This window comes from Lepus europaeus, chromosome 7 (genome assembly GCF_033115175.1).
Source record: "Lepus europaeus isolate LE1 chromosome 7, mLepTim1.pri, whole genome shotgun sequence".
NCBI classification, from domain to species: domain Eukaryota; kingdom Metazoa; phylum Chordata; class Mammalia; order Lagomorpha; family Leporidae; genus Lepus; species Lepus europaeus.
The window spans coordinates 75569573-75592173 of NC_084833.1; the positions used below are offsets into that span (position 1 = coordinate 75569573).

General features: G+C 40.2%; 1 protein-coding gene and 1 pseudogene across 1 annotated transcript in view; one reads left to right on the forward strand and one right to left on the reverse strand.

The window, feature by feature from the left end:
- CCDC81 (coiled-coil domain containing 81) overlaps nt 1-19590 on the forward strand; it is a 58728-nt gene extending 39138 nt beyond the window's left edge. The window contains exons 10-14 of the mRNA XM_062196844.1: nt 1762-1934; nt 3425-3503; nt 5681-5901; nt 14736-14861; nt 19449-19590. Coding sequence (XP_062052828.1) covers nt 1762-1934; nt 3425-3503; nt 5681-5901; nt 14736-14861; nt 19449-19590 — 741 coding nt within the window. The remainder of the gene's footprint in view (nt 1-1761; nt 1935-3424; nt 3504-5680; nt 5902-14735; nt 14862-19448) is intronic.
- Nucleotides 8870-12866, reverse strand: LOC133764873 (fumarate hydratase, mitochondrial-like; annotated as a pseudogene).
- Nucleotides 19591-22601: the final 3011 nt, after the last annotated feature.

Here is a 22601-nt window from a genome sequence, read left to right on the forward strand (position 1 = left end):
TAGGAATCTATAGCTAAATAAGATACCCAGGTGATTTGCATGTTTTTGAAAGTTTGAGAAGCTAAGCTTCAGGTGGAGGTGGGCCCCCTGCTTCATGGCTTGATTTAATGTTTTTGGTCATTGTGTGCTTACCTTTATTTCTGCGTGAATCTTTCTTTTTTCATGCCCCTAATCCGGCGGAATGGACCTAAATCTAATAAAATAGATTTTCTTTATTTATTGTCGAACATCTATTGAACTCTGGCCCAACTATTGTATTCATGGTTAGGAATGCAATGTCCTTCTTCTAAAGGGATCTTGGTCTAGTTGAGGAGATAGACACTGAAAGAAACAATAGTGTAGTGAAATAATGGCAGATACATTTTTGTGAAGTATATGAGAGCAGAGAGGAGAATCAGTTAACCCAGCCCAGAGATCTGGGAAGACTTCCTGCATACAAGAGTTAGCTAAGAAAATGAATGAAGGAAGAGATTTCAAGCAGGGACAGCACAGAGGGAGGGAGAGTGAGCATGGGACCTTTGAGATTTAATTACAATTTCTTATATGCAAGCTCCAGATTATATTTATGACTGCCCACTTCGAGATATATGTTTCAAACTTACAAGGACCAAAACAGAAACTTTTGATTTCCTTCTCAACCTATTTTCCTGTCTCCCAGTGTTAGTAAGTGCCATGATCAGCCAGTCATAGCATACACCTCATATCAAGGAGCAATCCCAGATTCTTCTTTCTCTGTCCCTCACATCCAACCATCTGCAAGTCCAGAATCTTTATTTCCAAAATACATAATGTCTGTTTGTATCTCTTCTTCTTCAGTGTTGCCACCCTAGTCCAAGCCACATTGTAAGGTTCAACTTCTGTAATACCTCTAATTTACTCACTGCTTGCATTCCTGTGATCCCACAATCTATTCTCCACATGGCAGCCAAAGTAATCTTTTAAAATCTTAACCAAAACATATTGCTATCCTGTTTAAAACATCTAATATTCTCGCAATCAATTAAAATCAAATCTAAAATCCTCACCTTGACCATACTAGTTGGATCCCTGCCTTCTTCTTTGGGCTCACCATCTTCTTTTTATCCTGCTCATTACACCTCAGCTAGTAGAACAAGCCTATCTTGTGTCCATCTAGTGTCTTTTCACTTGCTGTTCCTTCTCTGTGGAGAAGAATTCTCCTCTGTGGAGGAGAATTCAGTGATCTCCATAGAAAAGCTTTCCCTAATAGCCAAGAAATGTAGGCCTGTTTTCACCCAGTCACTGCTATAGTAGGGAACTCATAGCACTTAATCATTAGCTTAATGGTTCTGAGGTACCATTTACTTGTTCATTGTCAGCTTTCTGCATCAGAATCTCAGCTAGGTGAGAGCAAAGATCTCTGTTTTAGACACTGTTGGACAGCCACTGTGTAGAATGGCTGGATCCACTGCAGGTATTCAAGTCCTTCTTGTTGCCTCCTCTTTGTCCTTGCTTGTGCTTTTCAAATGCTCAGAATTTCATCTTCCTTCCATGTGGATGTTTAAGTGGCATCTTAGTCCATCTCTGTCTTATAAATAGGGCTGTAGTAGGCTCAGCAGCTCAGCTTCAACCTCGAATGTGCTCATATTATTTTGTGGGTTACTTCAACACTAGCTGGGGTTAATGTGTTTAGCGCCGAGCAAAAAAGAAATTAAGAAACACCTTGATTGATTTTAGTTTCTGAATTATTACTGGTATTTTTTGGTATTCTAATGTCAATTAGTTGCTTTTCTTTCATTCTAGAAATCCTTCCTATTTGACAAACGACCACTCAGCACTGAGCTTAATGCTGTTAGGCAAGAGGAATATTCCCAGAGTCTCCTGAAACAAATGGATAACAGACGGGAAAAGGAAATAAAGCAAAGACAAAACAGAGAGTTGATGGACCGCCTGGAACAAGTGCAACTCACAGAGGAGTGAGTCCAGCTAACTAAGATTTGAAAATTAGAGAATTTTCATGTGAAGTTATTTTCCTTATGTAACTGAATCAACTTTGGTAGTTTCACTAGCATCACTGTATCCAAATGAATAAACTGATCCAGTTAGTAGTCAGTACCATAGCATAACATTTCATTAGAAAAGTGAAAAAGCCACCATTATTCTAATTATCATTGTGGCATGATTGCCAATCTTGTAGTTAGTTGTAATTACAAAGTAACATTTGGAATGGTTTTGCAATCAGCAATACTGGTAGATAGAAGAAGGGACTTGTCTTGAGCAGGCATCATTAGTAGCTATTAGATGTCTAGGTGACTTTCAGACAAAGCTGAGGTTTTATTATAAGTATAGGGGTGTTCTATGGAATCCAAAGACAGAAATGTACAGGGAATCCACAAAGGACTGGAACTGGGGACTAGACAGCCACATAAAGCAGCATTCCCTTTGCTTACACCCACAGCACTTAGTTGACATTGTCACCTCAGACTTGGACATGTCAGTCTCAACTCAAATGATCAGGAAAGAGAATCTGATTGGTCCTGATTGCATTATATGAGGCCTAGAATAGGGTTGAGACCATGGAGTTGCTAGATACCCAAGGGGGCCCACAGTTCTCCTACTGAGGCCTGGAGTGCAATTGTGGAACCTACCCTAGTGTGCTCAGAGACTCCTCAAACAGTTTCTGTGACCAGGAAGTCTACAGTTAGCTCTCTATTTCTTTGGTTATGGTACCCCTGGTTTTGCATCCTTGAGTTCAAAAGCCACAGATCAAAGCAGTTTGAAAGAATAAATTTCATCTGTACTAAACATGTACAGACTTTTTTGGGTCATTATTCCCTAAGCAATAACAACTACTTACATATAATTTATATTGTATTAAGTATTAATAAGTAATTTAGAGATTATTTAAATGTTTATAAGAGGATTAGTGTGGGTTACATGCAAACACTATACCATTTTATATAAGGGACTTGAGCATCCTCAGCTTTTGTTATTTGCAGGAGTACCAACTCCTACAGATACTGAGGGATGATGGTGTTTCTCTGAAATGTCAGTGTTTCACTGTACTCACTTTAGAGAACATATGGGTTCCCTGGAGGCTGTATATAATAAATCATAATTTCTAAAAGGATCACTGTTCTTATTAAGAATCTTATAATGACTCAGTTTATAAAGCAAATTATCTCTTCCTGCAGGATTGGCAGGGGTAGAGTGTTGCCTGCTGTTTTAGTAATAGTACATTTGTATGGTGTGATTTGTCACCTGCTGATCCCTGTTCTTTCTGTTCTGTGTTCAACACACTGTTCAAGGGCCTAAGTGTCTGTACTACTCTTTCTCAAAATGAAAGCTCCCAGAACGACACATCAATTTTTATTTACTAGGCTCTCCTCATGTTTTGATAACTGTAATCTCTTTTACTAAAGACTCTAAATCTGTGTCCCTACTTTCTCCTGTTCTTAACTGCCAGACTTGCTGCGCAAAGAGCCAAATATTTAAAAGATAAGATGGAGGAAACCCAGTGTTACAAGAGGGCTTTGGATGCACAGGTAAAGGGACAGTTATTATTTTTTAAAAAACATTATGCAGTGCTTCATTAGCATTCTTTTTTTATTATTAAACTTTTATTTAATGAATATAAATTTCCAAAGTATAGCTTATGGGTTACAATGGCTTCCCCCCTCCCATAACTTCCCTCCCGCCCGCAACCCTCCCCTTTCCCGCTCCCTTTCCCTTTCCATTCATGTAAAGATTCATTTTCAATTCTCTTTGTATACAGAAGATCAGTTTAGTATATATTAGGTAAAGATTTCAACATTTTGCCCATATAGCAACATAAAGTGAAAAAAGTACCATTGGATTACTAATTATAGCATTAAATAGCAATGTACAGCACATTAAAGACAGAGATCCTACCTAATTTTTTTTTTCAAATTAATTAATTTTCTATGCCGTTTCCATTTTAACACCAGGTTGTTTTTTTTTTTTCATTTCTAATTCTCTTTATATACAGAAGATCACTTCAGTATATAATTAGTAAAGACCTCATCAGTTTGTGCCCACACAGAAACGCAAAGTATAAAAATACTGTTTCAGTACTAGTTATAGCATCACTTCGTTTTAGACGACACATTAGGGACAGATCCCACATGGGGTGTAAGTACACAGTGACTCCTGTTGCTGATTTAACAATTTGACACTCCTGTTCATGGCGTCAGTAATCTCCCTAGGCTCTAGTCATGAGTTGCCAGGGCTATGGAAGCCTTTAGAGTTCGCTGACTTTGATCTTATTCCAATAGGGTCATAGTCAAAGTGGAAGTTCTCTCCTCCCTTCGGAGAAGGGTACCTCCTTCTTTGATGGCCCTGTTCTTTCCACTGGGATCTCACTCACAGAGATCATTCATTTAGGTCTTTTTTTTTTTCCATGATATGTTGGCTTTCCATGCCTGCTATACTCTCATGGGCTCTTCCGCCATATCCGAATGCCTTGAGGGCTGATTCTGAGGCCAGAGTGTTGTTTAGGACATCTGCCATTCTGTGAGTCTGCTGTGTATCCCACTTCCCATGTTGGATCTTTCTCTCCCTTTTTGATTCTATCAGTTAGTATTAGCAGATACTTGTCTTGTTTGTGTGATCTCTTTGACTCTTAGACCTATCAGAGCTATCAATTGTGAGCTGAAATTGATCACTTGGACTAGTGAGATGGCATTGGTACATGCCATCTTGATGGGATTGTGTTGGAATCCCCTGGCACATTTCTAACTCCACCATTTGCGGCCAGTCCGATTGAGCATGTTCCAAATTGTTCGTCTCCTCCCTCTCTTTTTCCACTCTTAGATTTAACAGGGATCACTTTTCAGTTAAAATTTAAACACCTAAGAATAATTGTGTGTTAATTACTGAGTTCAACCAATAGTACTAGAACAACAACAACAACAACAAATACTAAAAAGGATAAAGTATTACATTGTACATCTAAAGTCAGGACAGGAGCTGATCAGTTCATTGTTGCTTATAGTGTCCATTTCACTTAACAGGTTTCCCCTTTGGCGCTCAGTTGTCACCGATCAGGGAAAACAAATGATATTTTTCTCTTTGGGACTGGCTTAATTCACTCAGCTGGTTAAGCCACTATGGAAGTCTGTCTGGAGATTCCTCAGAAACCTGAACATAACCCTACCATACAACCCAGCCATCCCACTCCTTGGGAAATTAATTTGGCAAATAAAAAAGCCATCTGCACATTAATGTTTATTGCAGCTCAATTCACAATAGCTAAGACCTGGAACCAACCCAAATGCCCATCAACAGTAGACTGGATAAAGAAATTATGGGACATGTACTCCATAGAATACTATACAGCAGTAAGAAACAACGAAACCCAGTCATTTGCAACAAGATGGAGCAATCTGGAAAACATCATGCTGAGTGAATTAAGCCAGTCCCAAAGAGAAAAATATCATTTGTTTTCCCTGATCGGTGACAACTGAGCGCCAAAGGGGAAACCTGTTAAGTGAAATGGACACTATAAGCAACATTAGCATTCTAAAATATGTGTAAATGCTATAATGCTATGAGTACCCCATGTGTTATGCCTCTGGTGGATTCCGAATCCTTTGTTCCTTCTTTCAAGGTATTGATATTCTACTCCTTTACAGAATTGAATTCTGCTTAAAGTTTATTCCCCAGTGGAATCATAATCTTGTTATGTTTGTCCCTGTTTCAGATAAAGAACAAGCCCAACCAGCTGCCTGTGTTTGAACCAGACTCCTCTGAGCCCATCTTTGGGAAGAATGAGCATGAATTGATGGCAGAAAAGAGAAAGCGAGAACAGAATTATATGAAACACCAGCTGGAGGCAGCTGCTAACAACAAGAGGAAAGCCATCCTCCACCAGCTGGTGGATCAGAGGCGGGATCTGCAGATGCTTCAGAGGACACAGAGAGAGTAAGGAGACCTTGGCTTTTCTCCCTGCTCCTCTTCCTCTCTCTCTCAGAAAACAGCAGAGAAGTAGAATAATAGTAACACATTGACGATTGACTTGCATAAGACATTGTTCCAAGCTCATTGCATGCTTCATCTCATTTTATCCTCAAGTTCACCCTATGGAAAAAATGTTATTAAGTAAATTTAAAACAACCACGTGGATCCCACTTCTCCCTCCAGTTGCCTCCTCATGCTTTTTTCCCCCTTCCCTTTGCAGCACATCTTCTTAAAGCACTGTCCATACCAGCTTTAGGGATACAGCGTGAACCACAAATGTGGTATCATGCTCGAGCAGACTTAGATGTGACATTCAAGCCCTTCCTCAACTTCTGAGAATCTGCATATAGTGGAGAAGAAGGTGATGAAGGTGGTGGGGTAGGCAGAGGAGGATGCGAAGACCTTTGAATTCAAACATCAGACATCCAGTTTGTAGTTTCTTGAAATACCCAAATGATCACTCCACCATTGGGAATCTTTAAAGTTCCCAGCTGACTTACAATCTTACAATATCTCCATGATTCTCTCCACCTTTCCATCAGCCATAGCTCCTATTTGAACCTCCCAAGTGCTACAGGAAGTTTCAGTATTGTTTTTGTAGATGTCTAATAACCCTCAGTTCTATTGTTAGTCAAAATCATCAAGGTGCTCAGGAGTCCCAAAAAGCTTCTTTCAATGGAATCTACTCTTTGTAGAAGGTGGTTATACTTATAAAAATTATTAAAAATTTATAAATTCTATTAATGGTCAGTTGGATAGTACATAGATCTATTGTGAGCAATCTGAACATTTTATCTAGCACAGAGGGTAGTAACATTTTTTTTTTTCAAGAAGAAAACAAGCACAATTGCAATGAAAGTCTACTGCATATTCTCAATGTGTGTAGGGCAGTAAAGTGGCAATGTGGCTGTTAGTTGACAACCAGGCAGTATGGTATGGATGAGGGCCAGAGCTCAACTCCACTCTCAGTTATACAGGTCACTGGAAATGTGGCATAAGTTGTTGCCCATGGCTTTGAATCTATTTCTTGTGCCATGATTCTGACCATTTACTCTAGTTTCCCCTTAAGCATGCTATCTTAGTTTCAACAGATTTTGTGGTTTTGAAATCACCAGGTATACTGTTTGAAGATTAAAAGATTAAAATAATCTTGAAAGGTTCTAGAGGCATTTTGATGTGGCAAGGAGAGGCAGTTGTAGCCCAAGATTTCTGAAATCATAAATGTGCTTGAGTGAAGGCATATCTTTTCCACTGATTTATTTTTGCTTTATTTTTAAAGAAAAAATCTTTATTGAGATGTAATTAAAATATATAATAATTTCTCAAAATGTACGAGTTGATAAATTTTGAATATGGATGCATCTACTGGTGAAACAATTACTGCAACTGAGCTAATGAACATATCAATCACACTAGAATTTTTCCTTGTGCCCCTTTGAATTCCCTCCCTCCAACACCTTTCCCAACCCCCATCCTCAGGCAACTACTAATCTGCCATCTGTCACTATAGTTTGCATTTCTTAGGGTTTGATGTAAATGTTTGGTATATATTGTTTTTTGTCTGTCTTTGTATTAGAGTCATGGTTTTGATACCCATCCATGTTGTTTTACATGATAATATTTCTATCCTTACTAGGTAGTTACCATTGTTATTTTATTTACTCATCTGTTGATAGACACTTGAGTTATTTCCAATTTTTGGATATTACAAATAAAGCTACTCTGAACATTCATGATTAAATCTTTGTATGGACATATAGTTTCTTTTTATCTTGGGTAAAAACAGGAGTAGCATGATTGGATCCTGGGGTAGGTATATATGTAAGTTTTTTTAAAGATTTTATTTATCTATTTGAGAGGCAGAATTACAGAGGGAGAGACACAGAGAGAGAGGTCTTCCATTCACTGGTTCACTCCCCAAATGACCCCAATGGTGGAGCTGAGCCAATTTGAAGCCAGGAGCCAGGAGCTTCTTCCAGGTTTCCCATGTGGGTGCAGGGGCCCAAGGACTTGGCCATCTTCTGCTGCTTTTTCAGGCTCTTTAGCAGGGAGCTGGATCAGAAGTGGAGCAGCTGCCACTCAAAACGATACCCATATGAGATGCTGGTGCTGCAGGCAGGGGCTTTAACCTGCCACGCCACAGTGCTGGCCCTTGTATTTAACTTTTCTTTTTTTTTTTTTTAGAGATTTTATTTGCTTATTTGAAAGTCAGAGTTACACAGAGAGAGGAGAGGCAGAGAGAGAGAGAGAAAGAGAGAAAAAGAAATCCTCCATACGCTGGTTCACTCCCCAATTGGCCACAGCAGCCAGAGCTGTGCTGATTCGAAGCCAGGAGCCAGGAGCTTCTTCCGGGTCTCCTACGTGGGTGCAGGGGCCCAAGGACCCAGGCCATCCTCCACTGCATTCCTAGGCCATAGCAGAGAGCTGGACTGGAAGTAGAGCAGCTGGGTCTTGAACCGGTGCTATTATGGGATGTCGGTGCTTTAGGCCAGGGCGTTAACCCACTGTACCACAGCGCCGGCACCAATATATTTAACTTTTTAAAACAAGTGCCAAAGTGCTTTCCACAATTGTACTAATTTACATTTTCAGCCAAAGTGTATAAGAATTCTAGTCCTCCTCATCCTTGCCAGCATTTGGTATATCAGTCTTTTGTTTAGCTGTTCTAAGAGGTGTGTAGAGACATCTCCTGCTTTAATTTGCATCTCTCTAATGATTAATGATGTTGAAGTCATTTCATGCTCCTATTTGCCATCTACATGTCTTCCTAGGTTAAGTGTCTGAAGTGTCTATTTAAATCTTTCAAAAATCAAGTTGTTTTATTGCTGAGTTTTGAAATTTCTTTAAATATTTGGTACAAGCCCTTTACCAAGTGTGTGTGTGTGTGTGTGTGTATTTAATTATATATACTGCATTTATTTTTACTATAAATTTACTTAAATGACTTCAGACCCAGCATGTCCTTAGATTTCACCCACTCATTAAACTGCTCTGCTGTGAGATAGCCAAGTTCAACAGCAGTTTCCTTCAAGGTTGATCCGTTTTTGTGTGCTGTCTTAACAATCTTTGCTGCCTTGTCAAATCCTATATGTGGATTGAGAGCTGTCACCAATGTTCGAGACTCATTAATTAACTTGTTGATCCTTGTGTGTTAGTCTGGATCCCCAGGACAAAATTTTCTTTGAAGAAACTGGAACATTCCCCGGCAGTCTGGCTGAGTGTAACACATTTTTAATTACCATTGGCTTGAAAACATTCAACTCAAAATGTCCATTGCTGCCTCCAACTGTTACAGTTGATTTCCCATGACCTGGGCTGCAACCATGGTCATTGCTTCACACTGAGTAGGGTTCACCTTACCTGGCTTGATACTGATTTCCAGTTTATTTTCAGGCAAGATCAATTCTCCCAGGCCTGAGCGAGGGCCAGAACCCAGAAAACGAATATCATTTGCTATCTTCATCAGACTGCAAGCAGCAGTGTTCACGGCTCTACTTAGCTCAACCAGAGCATCATGAGCAGCCAGGGCTTCCCATTTATTTGGAGCAGTGACAAAAGGCAAGCCTGTGAGGGTAGCCACGTTTGTAGCAACCCTTTCTGCAAAGCCACTTCTAGTTTGTAAGCAGTGCCTCCAGCTGCGAGCTCATAGATTCTTGGCATGGCGGCTCTTATTCTCACCACTGCATGTTTCACTTGTTGAACATAACCACTGAATTCCTGGCCAAGAGTCACTGGAACAGCATCCTGAGTTTGAGTTCACCCGATTTTGATGATCTGAGCAAACTCTCTGGATTTTGCTTCCAGAGCATCATGCAACTTCTGACATCCTGGTAAGAGTACTTCATGAACTTCTATTGCAGCAGCAATGTGCATTGCTGTGGGGGAAAGTCTCATTTGAACTCTGGATTTATTAACATGATCATTGGTATGCACAGGTTTCTTACTGCCAAGTTCACCTCCCAAGACCTCAATCGCTCTATTGCTAATGACTTCAGTTACATTCATATTTGTCTGGGTTCCTGATCCAGTCTGCCATATCAGGAGAGGAAAATGATCAGTTAATTTACCTTCAGCTACCTCATCTGCTGCCTTCATTATTGCATTGGCGATCATTGGGTCAAGACCATAATCCTGGTTTACTTCAGCAGCTGTTCGCTTCAAGATACCAAAAGCTTTAATAACTGGAACTGGCATGCATTCTGTCACACCTCCAGTCTTGAAGCTCACTGTAGATCTCACAGTCTGGGTGCCGTAATACTTATCATTTGGGACCTTGAGCTCCCCAAAGGTATCATATTCTGTCCTGAAGGAATTTTGGCTTGCCATTTGAGCAGCGTTCAGAAGCCAGACTAGGAGGATGGTAGCCCCACTTAAGCTTGTAGCTGAGGCAGAGGCTGGAGCTTGCTCTAGGTGGCCATACCGAGTGAGTTCCCACAGTGCTCAGTATGTGGTGCAAGCGAGAGCATGGTTAGATGTCAAGTATATATTTGAAACTCTAAACATTCCTGAGGGGAAGATGTTTTCCCCACTTTTTAAAAAAAATTTTATGTATTTATTTGAAAGACAGCATTATAGAGAGGCCGAGAGAGAGAGAGAAAGAGAGAGAGAGAGAGAGGTCTTCCATCCGCTGGTTCACTCCCCAGTTGACTGCAACTGCCAAAGCTACACTGATCTGAAGCTAGGAGCCAGGAGCTTCTTCTGGGTCTCCCACATGGGCATGGGGGCCCAAGGACTTGGGCCATCTTCTTACTGCTTTCCCAAGCCATAGCAGAGAGCTGGATTGGAAGTAGAGAAGCTTGGACTCGAACGAGGGCCCATAAGGGATGTCAACACTGCAGGCGGCAGCTTTACCCGCTATGCCACAAGCGAGCCACCCCCCCCCCTTTTTTTTTTTAAAAATAACCTTATTCCCTCGGGACAGCATTTAGCTTCTGTTTTACAGTAGCGTTCACCTGTCACTCATCTCAAGGCTTCCTGTGTCTGCCGCCTCAGTGTGATAGAGCTGGGAGCCTTTCATTTGTTGCTGAGATTGTTGCAGCTGTCTCCTCGGATTCTCCTCGTTAACTTCTCTAGTTCACCTCCCACACCTGGAGTTAGGAGGGTTACACTTTATCTTTTCCAAGTTGTATGATTTAGACTAGGTCATAGGTAGACTTCCTAGTCTTCTTTGCTTCGTAGTAAGAATAAGGATCATTTCAGTGCTCTACCTGTCCTTACTGCAAGAATTAGATGAGATTGTAAGTCTGTGAGAGACTTTTGGAAGTTTTAATTCTCTCAAAAGATGCAAACTTTAACCTTTTTGTCTCTCTTGTTGGAGTTTTGGTTATAGATCCCCCTTTCTGTACAGGTGGGATTCTTGGTTTCAATTTCTGTATCTTTTCCTAGTTATTCCACATTCACTTCTGTGTATCTTTTCCAGCTCCATGGTCCTCTTTAGTTTATCTCAAGATGTGATTTTAGATCCTCCTGTGGTGAATGAAGGTCATTTTGTTTCAAAGAGGATAATTTACCCAGAGTGATCCAAACATTTCTGCTAAGCTATTTATACTTGTTTCACTTTTTTTTCTTTAAAATTTTCAATTCACTCTCCTGCAATAAAACAGACTTTAAAGAAAGTTAATGATCTCCCCTTCCAAGTAGCCAACATTAAGGCTAATATGTAGCACTTTATGTTTTTTCATTTATTTTAACAAATACATTCAAACAATATACTTATATACATTTACTTTCATTTCTGTAAATGAAAGTACAGTCTATAAGCTCTTATACATTACTCTGCAACCTAACCTAATAATGTGCCATTAATTATATTCAGGTCAGCACATATATACCAAATTAATTCTTCTGTAAAAATGGCATAATATCTATAATATGAATGTACTATAATTTAATTTTGTAGCATTGATGAACATTCACTTTGTTACCAGATATTTTGTATCAAACATAATTTTTTTAAATTTAGTTTTTTGACAGGCAGAGTGGATAGTGAGAGAGAGAGACAGAGAGAAAGGTCTTCCTTTTGCCGTTGGTCCACCCTCCAATGGCTGCCGCGGCCGGCGCATCGTGCTGATCTGAAGCCAGGAGCCAGGTGCTTCTCCCGGTCTCCCATGCGGGTGCAGGGCCCAAGGACTTGGGCCATCCTCCACTGCACTCCCGGGCCATAGCAGAGAGCTGGCCTGGAAGAGGGGCAACCGGGATAGAATCCAGTGCCCCAACTGGGACTAGAACCCGGTGTGCCGGCACTGCAAGGCAGAGGATTAGCCTGTTAAGCCACGGCACCGGCCATAAAAATAATTTTTTTAAAAGATGTATTTATTTATTTGAAAGGCAGAGTTACAGAGAGAGGAAGGGAGACATATCTTCCATCTGCAGGGTCCCTCCCCAAATGGCCTGAATGACCAGGCTGAAACTAGAAGGCTAGAGCTTCTTCTGGGTCTCCCACATAGATGGCAGTGGCCCAAGTACTCGGGCCATCTGCTGCTTTTCTCCAGGCACATTAGCAGGGAGCCGGTTTGGATGTGGAAGAGCCGGGACTCTAACTGACCCTCATATGGGATGCAGGTGTTGCAGGTGGTGGCTTAACCTACTGTGCCACAACCCTGGCCTCCTAAATATTCTTAATATATACCTTTATATTGGTTCTTTTGTTTTTATCAGACAGATTCCTAGAAGTGGGGCAGCTGAGTCAAGTGTAAAACACATTTAAAATTTTACAAGAAACTGACAGTGTAATTTCTAAAAAATGTAATAATTTGTACACCAGCAGTGTTGTGAGATTACTAGTTTCCCCCTTGCCTCATTTTCTTACTTTGTAGGCATTCAAATGAAAATGATTGCTTATCTATCCTTTAAATAATAATGGTGGCCACAAAGCATTTGCAAAGACACTTACCATTAGGAAAACCACAATGATTATATTTCATGCCCATTGAGGTGGCTTCTATTAAAAAACAAAAGATAAAACAGTGAGTGTTGGTAAGGATATAGAGAAGTAGCAAATGTTATATGTTGTTGGTGGGAATGTAAAAAAAAAATTACAATTAGAATTACCATATGAACTAGTAATTCTCCTTCTATGTATGTATCCAAAATAACTAAAAACAGGAGCTCAAGAGACATTTGCTATTGATAACAGCACTTTTTACAAGCAACTCAAGTATCTGTCGACAGGTGAATGGCTGAAAAAACATGGTTTGTACGTGCAATGGAATTATTATTCAGCCTTAAAAATGGAAGAGAATCCTGGCACATCCTACTACACGAATGAATGAACCTTGAGAACATTATATACTAAGTGAAATTAGCCAGTCATGAGAGGCAAATGCTGTAGGATTCCACTTACATGAAGTACCTTGAGGAGTAAAGTTCATGGAAACAGAAAGAAAAATGGTGATTGTCAGGGGCTGTAGTAGGGAGGGATGGGGAGTTATGTCCTGGGGATTGTATCAGTTTTGCAAAGTGAGTTTGAGGGATTACACAAAATGTGTATATACAGGCCATGAAATAATTGCATTTAGAAATGGTTAACTGGTTATGGAATTTTCACAAGACCTGAAAAATAACTATGAAAAGAAAAAAAAAAAGCTTGTAAAAATATCAGTCACTATGTGATAGGCATTGACACTTATATGATAGGCATTGCCACTTTCTGTGTATCATTTAATCTTCTTAATAACCACACAACAGCTGTTGAAGAAGTGCTTGTTAGATGAAAGGTGGCTATGCTGTTTTTTAAATAATTTATTTTGTTGAAGGAATATACCTTCATGCATTTAAGATATACAAATTGGGAACATGATGCTTCTTCTCCCCCTACCTCCCTCCCACCCATACTCCCGCCCTTTTTCTCCTCCCTCTTCCCTTCCCAGAGATCAATTTCAGTTACCTTTGATACTCATAAGATTAGCCCTACACCAACAGCCCTAGCCTTGACTGTAGGGGAACTATGTTTCCTTGTTTGTACACTGTTCTAGAAGAAAGTGAACCAGCCCAGAGGATCCTACAGATTTGTATTGGAGAATCCTGACACCTAGTGGCTGTCTCTGTCTGTACCACAAAACATTTCTAAGTGGGTTAAATCAATCATCTCTAGGGAAGCTCCTACCGTTTAATGAGAAGTGATGGTACAAGTTTCACTTTGGCAAGAAATCGACACATACAGGCAATGTGAACGAGGATTAAGGTGATTTAAAATTAGTGACCATGTATTTGGTGGAAAAACAGCACCTGGAATACTGAGATGTGGAGCTTAAAGATAACTTGCAGCCACTTTACAACATGACTCCCATTTTTCCTTGCCTTCTTCACAATGCTTGGTATTTTTCCTATTTCCTTTTATCTTGCTCAGTCAATTTGTTCCTTTCCCCCTTTCTCCATTTGTATGCCTGTCTGCTTTGTCTTACTAAGTTTCTGTAGCAACCAGTAGGCAGACAGCTGAGAGGCAGGAATAAAACAAAACAAACAGCATTGGAAATCTGCTGGGGATGATTCTTCAGATGAGTTAAGTAGCCACAAAGGAAATTAATGACTTTAAAGGCTGAGTTGTTAATTGGAAAAAGGTTTCAATCATGCTAATTTAAATCAGGCCTGAAGATGAAAGGTTCTAGACCCACAAATTATCTGAGAGCCAGGAGTTCCACTGTGATTTTAAAGTGTTTGTGCCTTTCAGAATATTTCAAAGGGTAGTGAACGACAGAAGATTTTCTGTTTAATTTAACATAAAAGGAGCGGGACTCTCAAAGTCAGTGCATGGCCTTCCATATATTTTGAATGGAGTAAGACTGTTCTTTTCTCTCCAGGCATTTGGCAGACAGAACTGCTGAGCTGGAGCAAGTGAGCAGAATCAACCAGCGCTTGCAGGAGGACTGGGAACACAGTACCGAGATGAAGAAGCAGCGGGACCTGGAGGAGAAGGCTTTTGAGCGGTAAACCCTGATTGGAACCAGAAGTTCTTTGATTACAGAGAACGTCCCCTCTGTTCCTTTTTTGTTGTCCTTTAATCCTGGGATGGCGCTTAGATTTCAAGTACCAAACCCAGTTGATTAAAAGTGGCCTCCTAGACAACTCAGTGGGGAAAGCAAGTCTGTGTTCACCGAGAAATACTGAAACACTACTGTGGTTGATTAATAGTGCCCGTTATGGTATTGGAGAAGGTTGTGTTGTACGGTGGATGTTTACCAGCCGTGCCCTAATGTTTGCCCCTGTTTAGGGTGGTTTTTATTTCATTTCATTTCATTTCATTTCATTTCATTTTATCTTGCTCAGTCACTTCTGTTCCTTTCCCCATTTCTCACCTTGTAGAGGGTGGCAATTCTCTTTGAAGATAATTAGAGGGGAGCAGAGAAAGTGAGTTTCTGATTTGAACACTTCCAAAGCTTGTGGAATGATTGCTTAAGAGTCAAGGGATTGTAGATAAGACTGACAATTTAAAAAATGAGATGCCTATTATGGAAGAACCAAGAACATCTACCTGAAATTTATTAAATCTTCTGTCCCTTTGTATTTGCAGTATAAGAGTGAGGAAATCTGGGTCCTAGTCCTGGCTTTGATAATTAGTATTAACTTTGGAGAGAAAGCTAATCTTTTTTTAAAAATAAGATTATATTTATTTGCTTATTTGATAGGCAAAGTGACACACAGAGAGGGAGCGATAAATAGATAGAGACAGATTTTCCATCTGCTGGTCTACTTCCTAAATGGCTATAGCAGCAGGGGCTGGGCCAGGCTGAAGCCAGGATACTGGAACTTCATCCAGGTCTCACATGTGGTAGCAGGGACCCAAGTACTTGGGACATCATCCACTGCTTTATCAGGTGCATTAGTAGGAACTGGACCAGAAGTGGAGCAGCCAGGACTCCAATTGGCATTCTGATATAGGATATGGTGTCCCAGGCATTAGCTTAACCTGCTGTGCTACAATACTGGCCCCTTTTTATCTCTTTTGTTAAATGGGAAAGCAAACAATGCCTTAGCAAAGTGACACAGGAGTTTTAGGAATCAAAGATATGGGAAAGTATTATACTTTGAAAAAAATTAAATATGTTCCATTTATTAGGTATGATTTCACAAACCCTTAAAAATTTAAACAGTCTATATATGCAAATTATTAAAATCTAAGTATACAGAAATAATAGTTTAAATTACCATTTCTTTTGCAGCATAATTTTTGTTATAATGGATCTTGGTCTGTAATCCTTTTCCTTGTAGTGTTTCTTGTATATCATTTCTCATTTGTCTTTCTTTTTTTAAATATATGTATGTTTATTCATAATTGAACACATAATTGTACAGTGTGGTATTTCAATGCATGTATACAACATGTTATGATCAGATTAATTAGCATATCCATCACCTCGGATTAATTAGCATATCCATCACCTCAAAAATATGTATCTTGTGTTGGGAACATGCAGAATCCTATTAGCTATTTTGAGACACTAAATTAACTGTTCTGAATCAGTGATCTCATTGTGCTGCAGATCATCACGTTATTCCTCCCACCCAACTGTACCCTTGTATCCACTGACCATGTTCCTCCCACTGTTCCCTCCTCCCCTTTCCAGCATCTGGTAACCACTATTCTACTCTCTACTTCTATGAGATCAACTTTCTAAGCTTTCACATGTAAGTGGGAACATGCGGTAATTTTCTTTCTGTGCTGACTTGTTTCACTTGACACAGCGTCCTCCAGGCTTATCTGTGTTGCTGCAAATGGCAGGACTGCATTCTTTTTATGGCTGAGTAGTATTCCATTGTGTATAAGTAACCACGTGTTCTTTATCCATTCATCTACAAATGGAGCACCTAGATTGACTCCATACCTGACTGTTGTGGACATGGGAGTGTGGGTATGTCTTCAACATCCTGGCTTCCTTTCTTTTGCATATGTACCCACAGTGGGATTGCTGGATTATGTGGTAGTTTTATTTCTAGATTTTTGAGGAAACTCCGTACTGTTTTCCACAAGGGCTTCACTGATTTGCTTTCCCATCAACGGTGTATGAGAGTTCCCCTTTCTCCAAATTCTCACCGGAATTTGTTGTCTTTTTGTTAATAGCCATTCTAACGGGGTGTGCTAGTATTTCATTGTGGTTTTCATTTCCCATTCTCTGATGATTTCATATACTTGTTGACCATTTGTGTATCTTCTTTTGAGACATGTCTACTCAGACCATTTGCCCATTTTAAAAATTAGATTATGGGGTGGGACTTGTTCGGTTGAGTTCTCTCATCATCAGCTGTACAGCTTGCAAATATTTTCACCCATTTTATTTCTGTGAAGAATGTCATTGGTATTGTGACATGATTGCACTGAATCTGTAGATTAATTTGAGTATTATGGACATTTAAAAATATTAGTTCTTCAAATACATGACCATGGGATAACTTTCTACTTTTTAGTCATCTCTTCAATCTTGTACACCTCCTTGTTTCAATTTATTCTGTGGTATTTTCCAGTTTTTGCAGTTGTTATTGTAAATGGGACTGTTTTCTTGATTTCTTTTCCATTTGATTTGTTACTAGGGTATTGAAATCCTCCTGATTTTTGCAAGCTGACCTTGTATTCTACATTTTTACTGAATTCATTTATCAGTTCTCTTTCAATTTGGAATAGTTTGAGAAGAATTGGAGTTAGTTCTTTTTTAAATGTCTGGTAGAATTCAGCAGTGAAGCTCTCCGGTCCTGGGCTTTTCCTTTTGGGAGGGTCTTTATTACTGATTCGAGTTCTGTTTTGGTTATTGGTCTGTTTAGGTTTTCTGTCTTCATGGTTCAATTTAGGTAGGTTGTATATGTCCAGGAATGTATCTATTTCTCCTAAGTTTCCCAATTTGTTGGCATACAGCTCTTTGCAGTAATTTCTGATGATTCTTTTTATTTCTGTGGTGTCGCTAAATTTCCTTTTTCATTGTTAGTTTTATTGATTTGAGTCTTCTCCCTCTTTTTTTTTTTTTTTTTTTTGGTTAGTCTGACCAATGGTTTGTCAACTTTTTTTTTTTTTTTGCAAAAAAATAGCTTTCGTTTTGCTGGTCTTTTGTATTTTTTGTTTCAGTTTTGTTTACTTTTTCTCTAATTTTAATTTTGTTTTACCTCTACTAGTTTTGGGTTTGGTTTGCTGTTATTTTTCTAGGTTCTTGAGATGCATTGATAGCTCATTTATTTGGTACCTTTCCAATTTCTTGATGTAGGTACCAATTGCTATAAGCTTTTTTCATAACACTGCTTTTGCTATATCTCATAAGTTTTGATATATTGTATTGTCATCTTCATTCATTTCCAGAAATTTTTTGGTTTCTCTTTGATTTCTTCATTGATTCACTGTTCATTTAGGAGCGTGTTTTTCAGTCTCCATGTGTTTGCATATGTTCTAGAGATTATAGAAAATAGGTTTCAGAGAAGTGGGGTCACTGGGCCAGAAGAAGAGGAGTTGGGGATTTCAAGCCATTTGTTCAATGTTGTAGGCATTGAAGGAAGGCAAGTAAAAGGCAGTGAGAGTAATACCAGGGAGATTTTGTTGTCTTTAGTAGGAATGCTTAGCCAACATGGTGATAAGAGGTAGAAGAGACATAGGAAGTAATTTTGAAGAGCAGGCTAGCAAATCTGCTCCAGGAACATGCAGAGAAGACCTGTCACCCAGTGTCCCAGGCCAGGTTGTCATCAGGGATTCAAGCAGGCAGCTGACAGGAAGAAAGAATTGGTGGGTGAAAAAAGAAAACAAAGCAAAAGCAAAACTAGGCTTCACATGTATGCGGGTAGCGTGCCTGTCCCATTACCTAGGTAAGGCAGAGAGGTCTTCCCATGCTCACTTCCAAGGTTGCATTTTTTCTTTTTAAGGTTGCCCACGATGCCCCTCCTTTTTTTTTTTGACAGAATTTCGCTTATGTAGAACTGTTGATGGGGTAGGGGAGCACATCAGGGATTGTTCTTGCACAACAACAAAACCAAAAATGGCCTAAGTGGCAAATCTGTCATGGCTGACCCCTCATCTCTGCTCTAAGCCACTTTTGTTCTCCTCCTCTTTGTCTCCACTTTCTCTCTTGCCCTTCTCTCCCAAGGCTCTGGTCTCTTGGGATTGTTCATTGCCAGTCTACTCTTAACTCTGTACTAATGGTTACCAGCAGTCCTGGTCTGATCTTCTCAAACACTGCCGAGCTGCACCCACGTGGCAAAGCAGCAAGCACAAGCGTTGAAGCTACTGTTCACTGGCTACTGGGGCAAGTCCTGTGCTCTCGGTGCGTTCGGATGGGTATGTCTGGGGAGGAGCATAAGGCCAGGCTGTTGTGAAGGTCCCAAGCATAGGCCTCTGTTTAATAGAGAAGAGGAGACGGTGGAGGTTTGGGTGCAGGGATGCTGCGAAGCGGTGAGTTTCAGGTAGCAGAGCGGAGGTGAGAGACCGCAGGTGGGTTGTAAGATCCTTGAAAGCAGGACCTGGGTGTTGCCTTTTGTTTCTGTCCCACCACCTGCTTCTGGGCTAGGCCTCCTGCTGATGATTGCTTTTGCTCTCCTTTCCTCAGGGCTTCTGACAAGCTATTCCTCCTGGACCAGTGCCAGAAGTACCGGCGCTGCAAGCAGTGCCAGAGGCGCACCTCCAATGTGGGCGAGAGCAACCTGTGGCCCCTGAACAAGTTCCTGCATGGTTCCCGCTTGCTTGTGTAAAACTCAGTTTGGACCTATGTTTCCTGGGGGAAAGTTTTTATCTTTTACATGTATGGTGTGATTGTGAAACTGCGTATTTGTGCCTCAGAGAAAAAAAATATTATTTGGGTTTGCTGCTTTCAATAGCTTGCTTTTTAAGCCCTTACAGAATTCACGTTGGCCAGTTTTCCCCTCTGGCGTTCCTCCCACTCCCACTTATTGTCCGACCTTGTCTCTGGTGGCGGCGAAGGTATCTGAATGGTCCTGAGGACCACAATCCACTGAGACTGCAAATAGAACCCAGCTTTATTCTGGCTGCTGAGTGCTGCAGCCCCAGCCCTGCCACTCTCTCTGTGTCTCGTATAGGAAATACCAGCTGTTTTCCTCCATATGGATAATGTCATAATAAATATATTCTAAAGGCCTGGCTGTGAATGACAATTCATGATGGTAAATTTTACCCCCTCCCCCAACCCTAGACTTTCCCAGGGAGCTTTATGTGCCTATGTCACAGAAGTTGTTCAGGCCATTTACCCCAGAGGGTCATAGCCAGACTTCTAACCGTTGACACACATGGGCTCTGTCGGGGTCCCAGGGGATAATCTTTTCCCTTAATGGCCTCGTAGTCAACCATTCCATTGCCCAGCCATTTCTACACCCTGATTGTGTGTTTACTGTGGGGACATGTGTACTGTGGCTGGGGTCTGGCTGGTTTGGCAGGTGTCACTTCTCTTATTGCTTCACTTGAATCTGTTCTTGAGCTGTCTATTCTGTGGAAGAGAACTTACCTGCCTGACAAAAGATAGATTCCCATTAACGCTATGGGTGTTCTCAACCAAAAGCTTTCTTTATTTATCTTCATTAATTTACATCTCTTACCCCTACCTGTTCTAACACCTCAGGTAAAACAGAGTGGAGTCTAGATTTCTGAAATACCGAAGATAGAAGAGAAGTTCCTGAGACTATTTGCTTTCTGCCAGTCCACATCTTTCCCTTAGAAAATGAGAAAGAGAGCACAAAGTTACTCAAAAATGTTCATGGGTTTTGGAATTCAAAGATAAGTTCATTTTGGTGCAAAAAATATTTTGAAATCTGTGCATATAAGGGGTCTTCAAAAAGTTGGTGAAAAATTCATGTTATGAAAAAACTATGCATGGCTATAAAAAAAATTGAACCTGTTCTGTTAAGCAGGCCATTGCTAATGTTTTTCTAAGTAAACAAGCATACCTGTTATTGGCTGGAGTTGTTTGAAACCTCTTCCTGAATCTTCCTGCATTGCTGCTTCCTGCCATTTCCTCCAAAGATCACTTCCTAAGGTCTGATCATCGTCAACCAATATTTAAAGCAATCGCCTCTGCTAGGACCACCTGACTCACCTGAACCCCTACCTGCTGTACTCTTGGGGCATGTTTCAGTCTCTACTGTATATGAAATTACTATAATACTGCTGTAAAAACATTTATTAAAATGCAGACTGCTTTGTTAAAGAAAAAAAGACTTTCGGCAATTTTGGTGTGTTCAGGTGAAGAGAATTTTAAGAAACTAACCATGTAATTTGCTACATCAATAGCAGTACCAACTCCGTGTGCCAAGCACTAAACTAACTTTTGCTGACTTAAAATTTAAGACATCATCAGTACTTTCCTGTCTTCGGAGTACTTACTGTCTCGTGCAGAGGTGAGGCGTGACTGGGAAATCTAGTCTGGACCAGGTAGAAATCTTGTAGCACTGCACATTGGTTTTTATGGAAGAGCAGCTGTAGCAGTTTAGCCTGCCATGGAGAGGAAGAGCTTTTGGAGATGAAGCCTAAGTGAATTTTAAAGCTAAAGAGGAAACATTTGGGTGAAGAGAGACAGGGGGTGATAGAGACAGAGGTCTATTAAAATGAAAACAGGATGTCTATTAAAGCGAAGATGGAGGCCTGGTTACATCTGTTCAACAGGTGAGACCTAATGTGCCTTCTAATCATTCAACTGTTTTAAGAACAAAACTTTGTTTTCCTTCATTGAAACAGCATATTTCATGAGTCCCGCACTGTGGCTCACTAGGTTAATCCTCTGCCTGCCAAAATCAAGGGGGGACTTCGCCGAGTCTGACATGCTATCAGTCATGTTGACATGCCAGATGTTGAGGTTGAATTCGTTCTGAGAGGAGGAGCGCGGTAGGGGCAAGAGGCACCAAGTCACCACACAAATCCCAGGCGTCGGGTGAAAGCAGGCCAGAGGCGAGCAGCCTGCAGACTTGTTTATTTCAGTTGGTACAGCAGCTTATATAGCCAAGGCAGCCAATCTGGTTAAGGGGCAGTCTATGCCCTAACCAATCACAGCCTGTTGCCAGGCAGTTTCTGTTGTCATGTGATTTCTGAAGCCATCCAATCACAGCCTGTTGTCAGTCAGGCTCCATTGTCATGTGGTTTCCGAAGGAGTATGAGGAAGGGTGGGAGCATGGATGGAAGGAAAGGTAGGATGGGAAGTAGCACTATGTTCCTAAGTCTGTATATATGAAATACAAATTTGTTTACATTAAATAAAAGCAAAGGAAAAAGCTTATTATGATTTTCTTATGTTAGATTTTGATGCCAAGGTAATGCTTGCCTCATAAATAAACTACAAAGTGTTTCCTCTCCTATTTTCTGGAAGGGATTGTATAGAACTGAACTTGTGTAGAATTCCTTCCTTAAATTTTGGGTAAAATTCACTAACAAAATCACCCAGGTCCTGAGTGTTTCTTTGTTTTGAGGTTTTAAACTGTGAATTAAATTTTGATAGGATGTGTCAAGGAATTGGTCAATTTTAGCTTTTGTTGAACTCTGTGTGCATGGAATTGCTAGCATTATTCCCTTCTATAATTATAATAATTATAATTATGTTATTATATATAATTATAATAATTATAATAATCTGTAGGGTCTTCAGTGAAATTCCTCTTTGATTCCTGATATTATTAATTTGTATATTCTTCCTCTTTTTACTTGGTCCTTTTGGCTAGAAGTTTTTAAACTTTATTGGTCTTTTCAAAAAATTAGCTTTTGC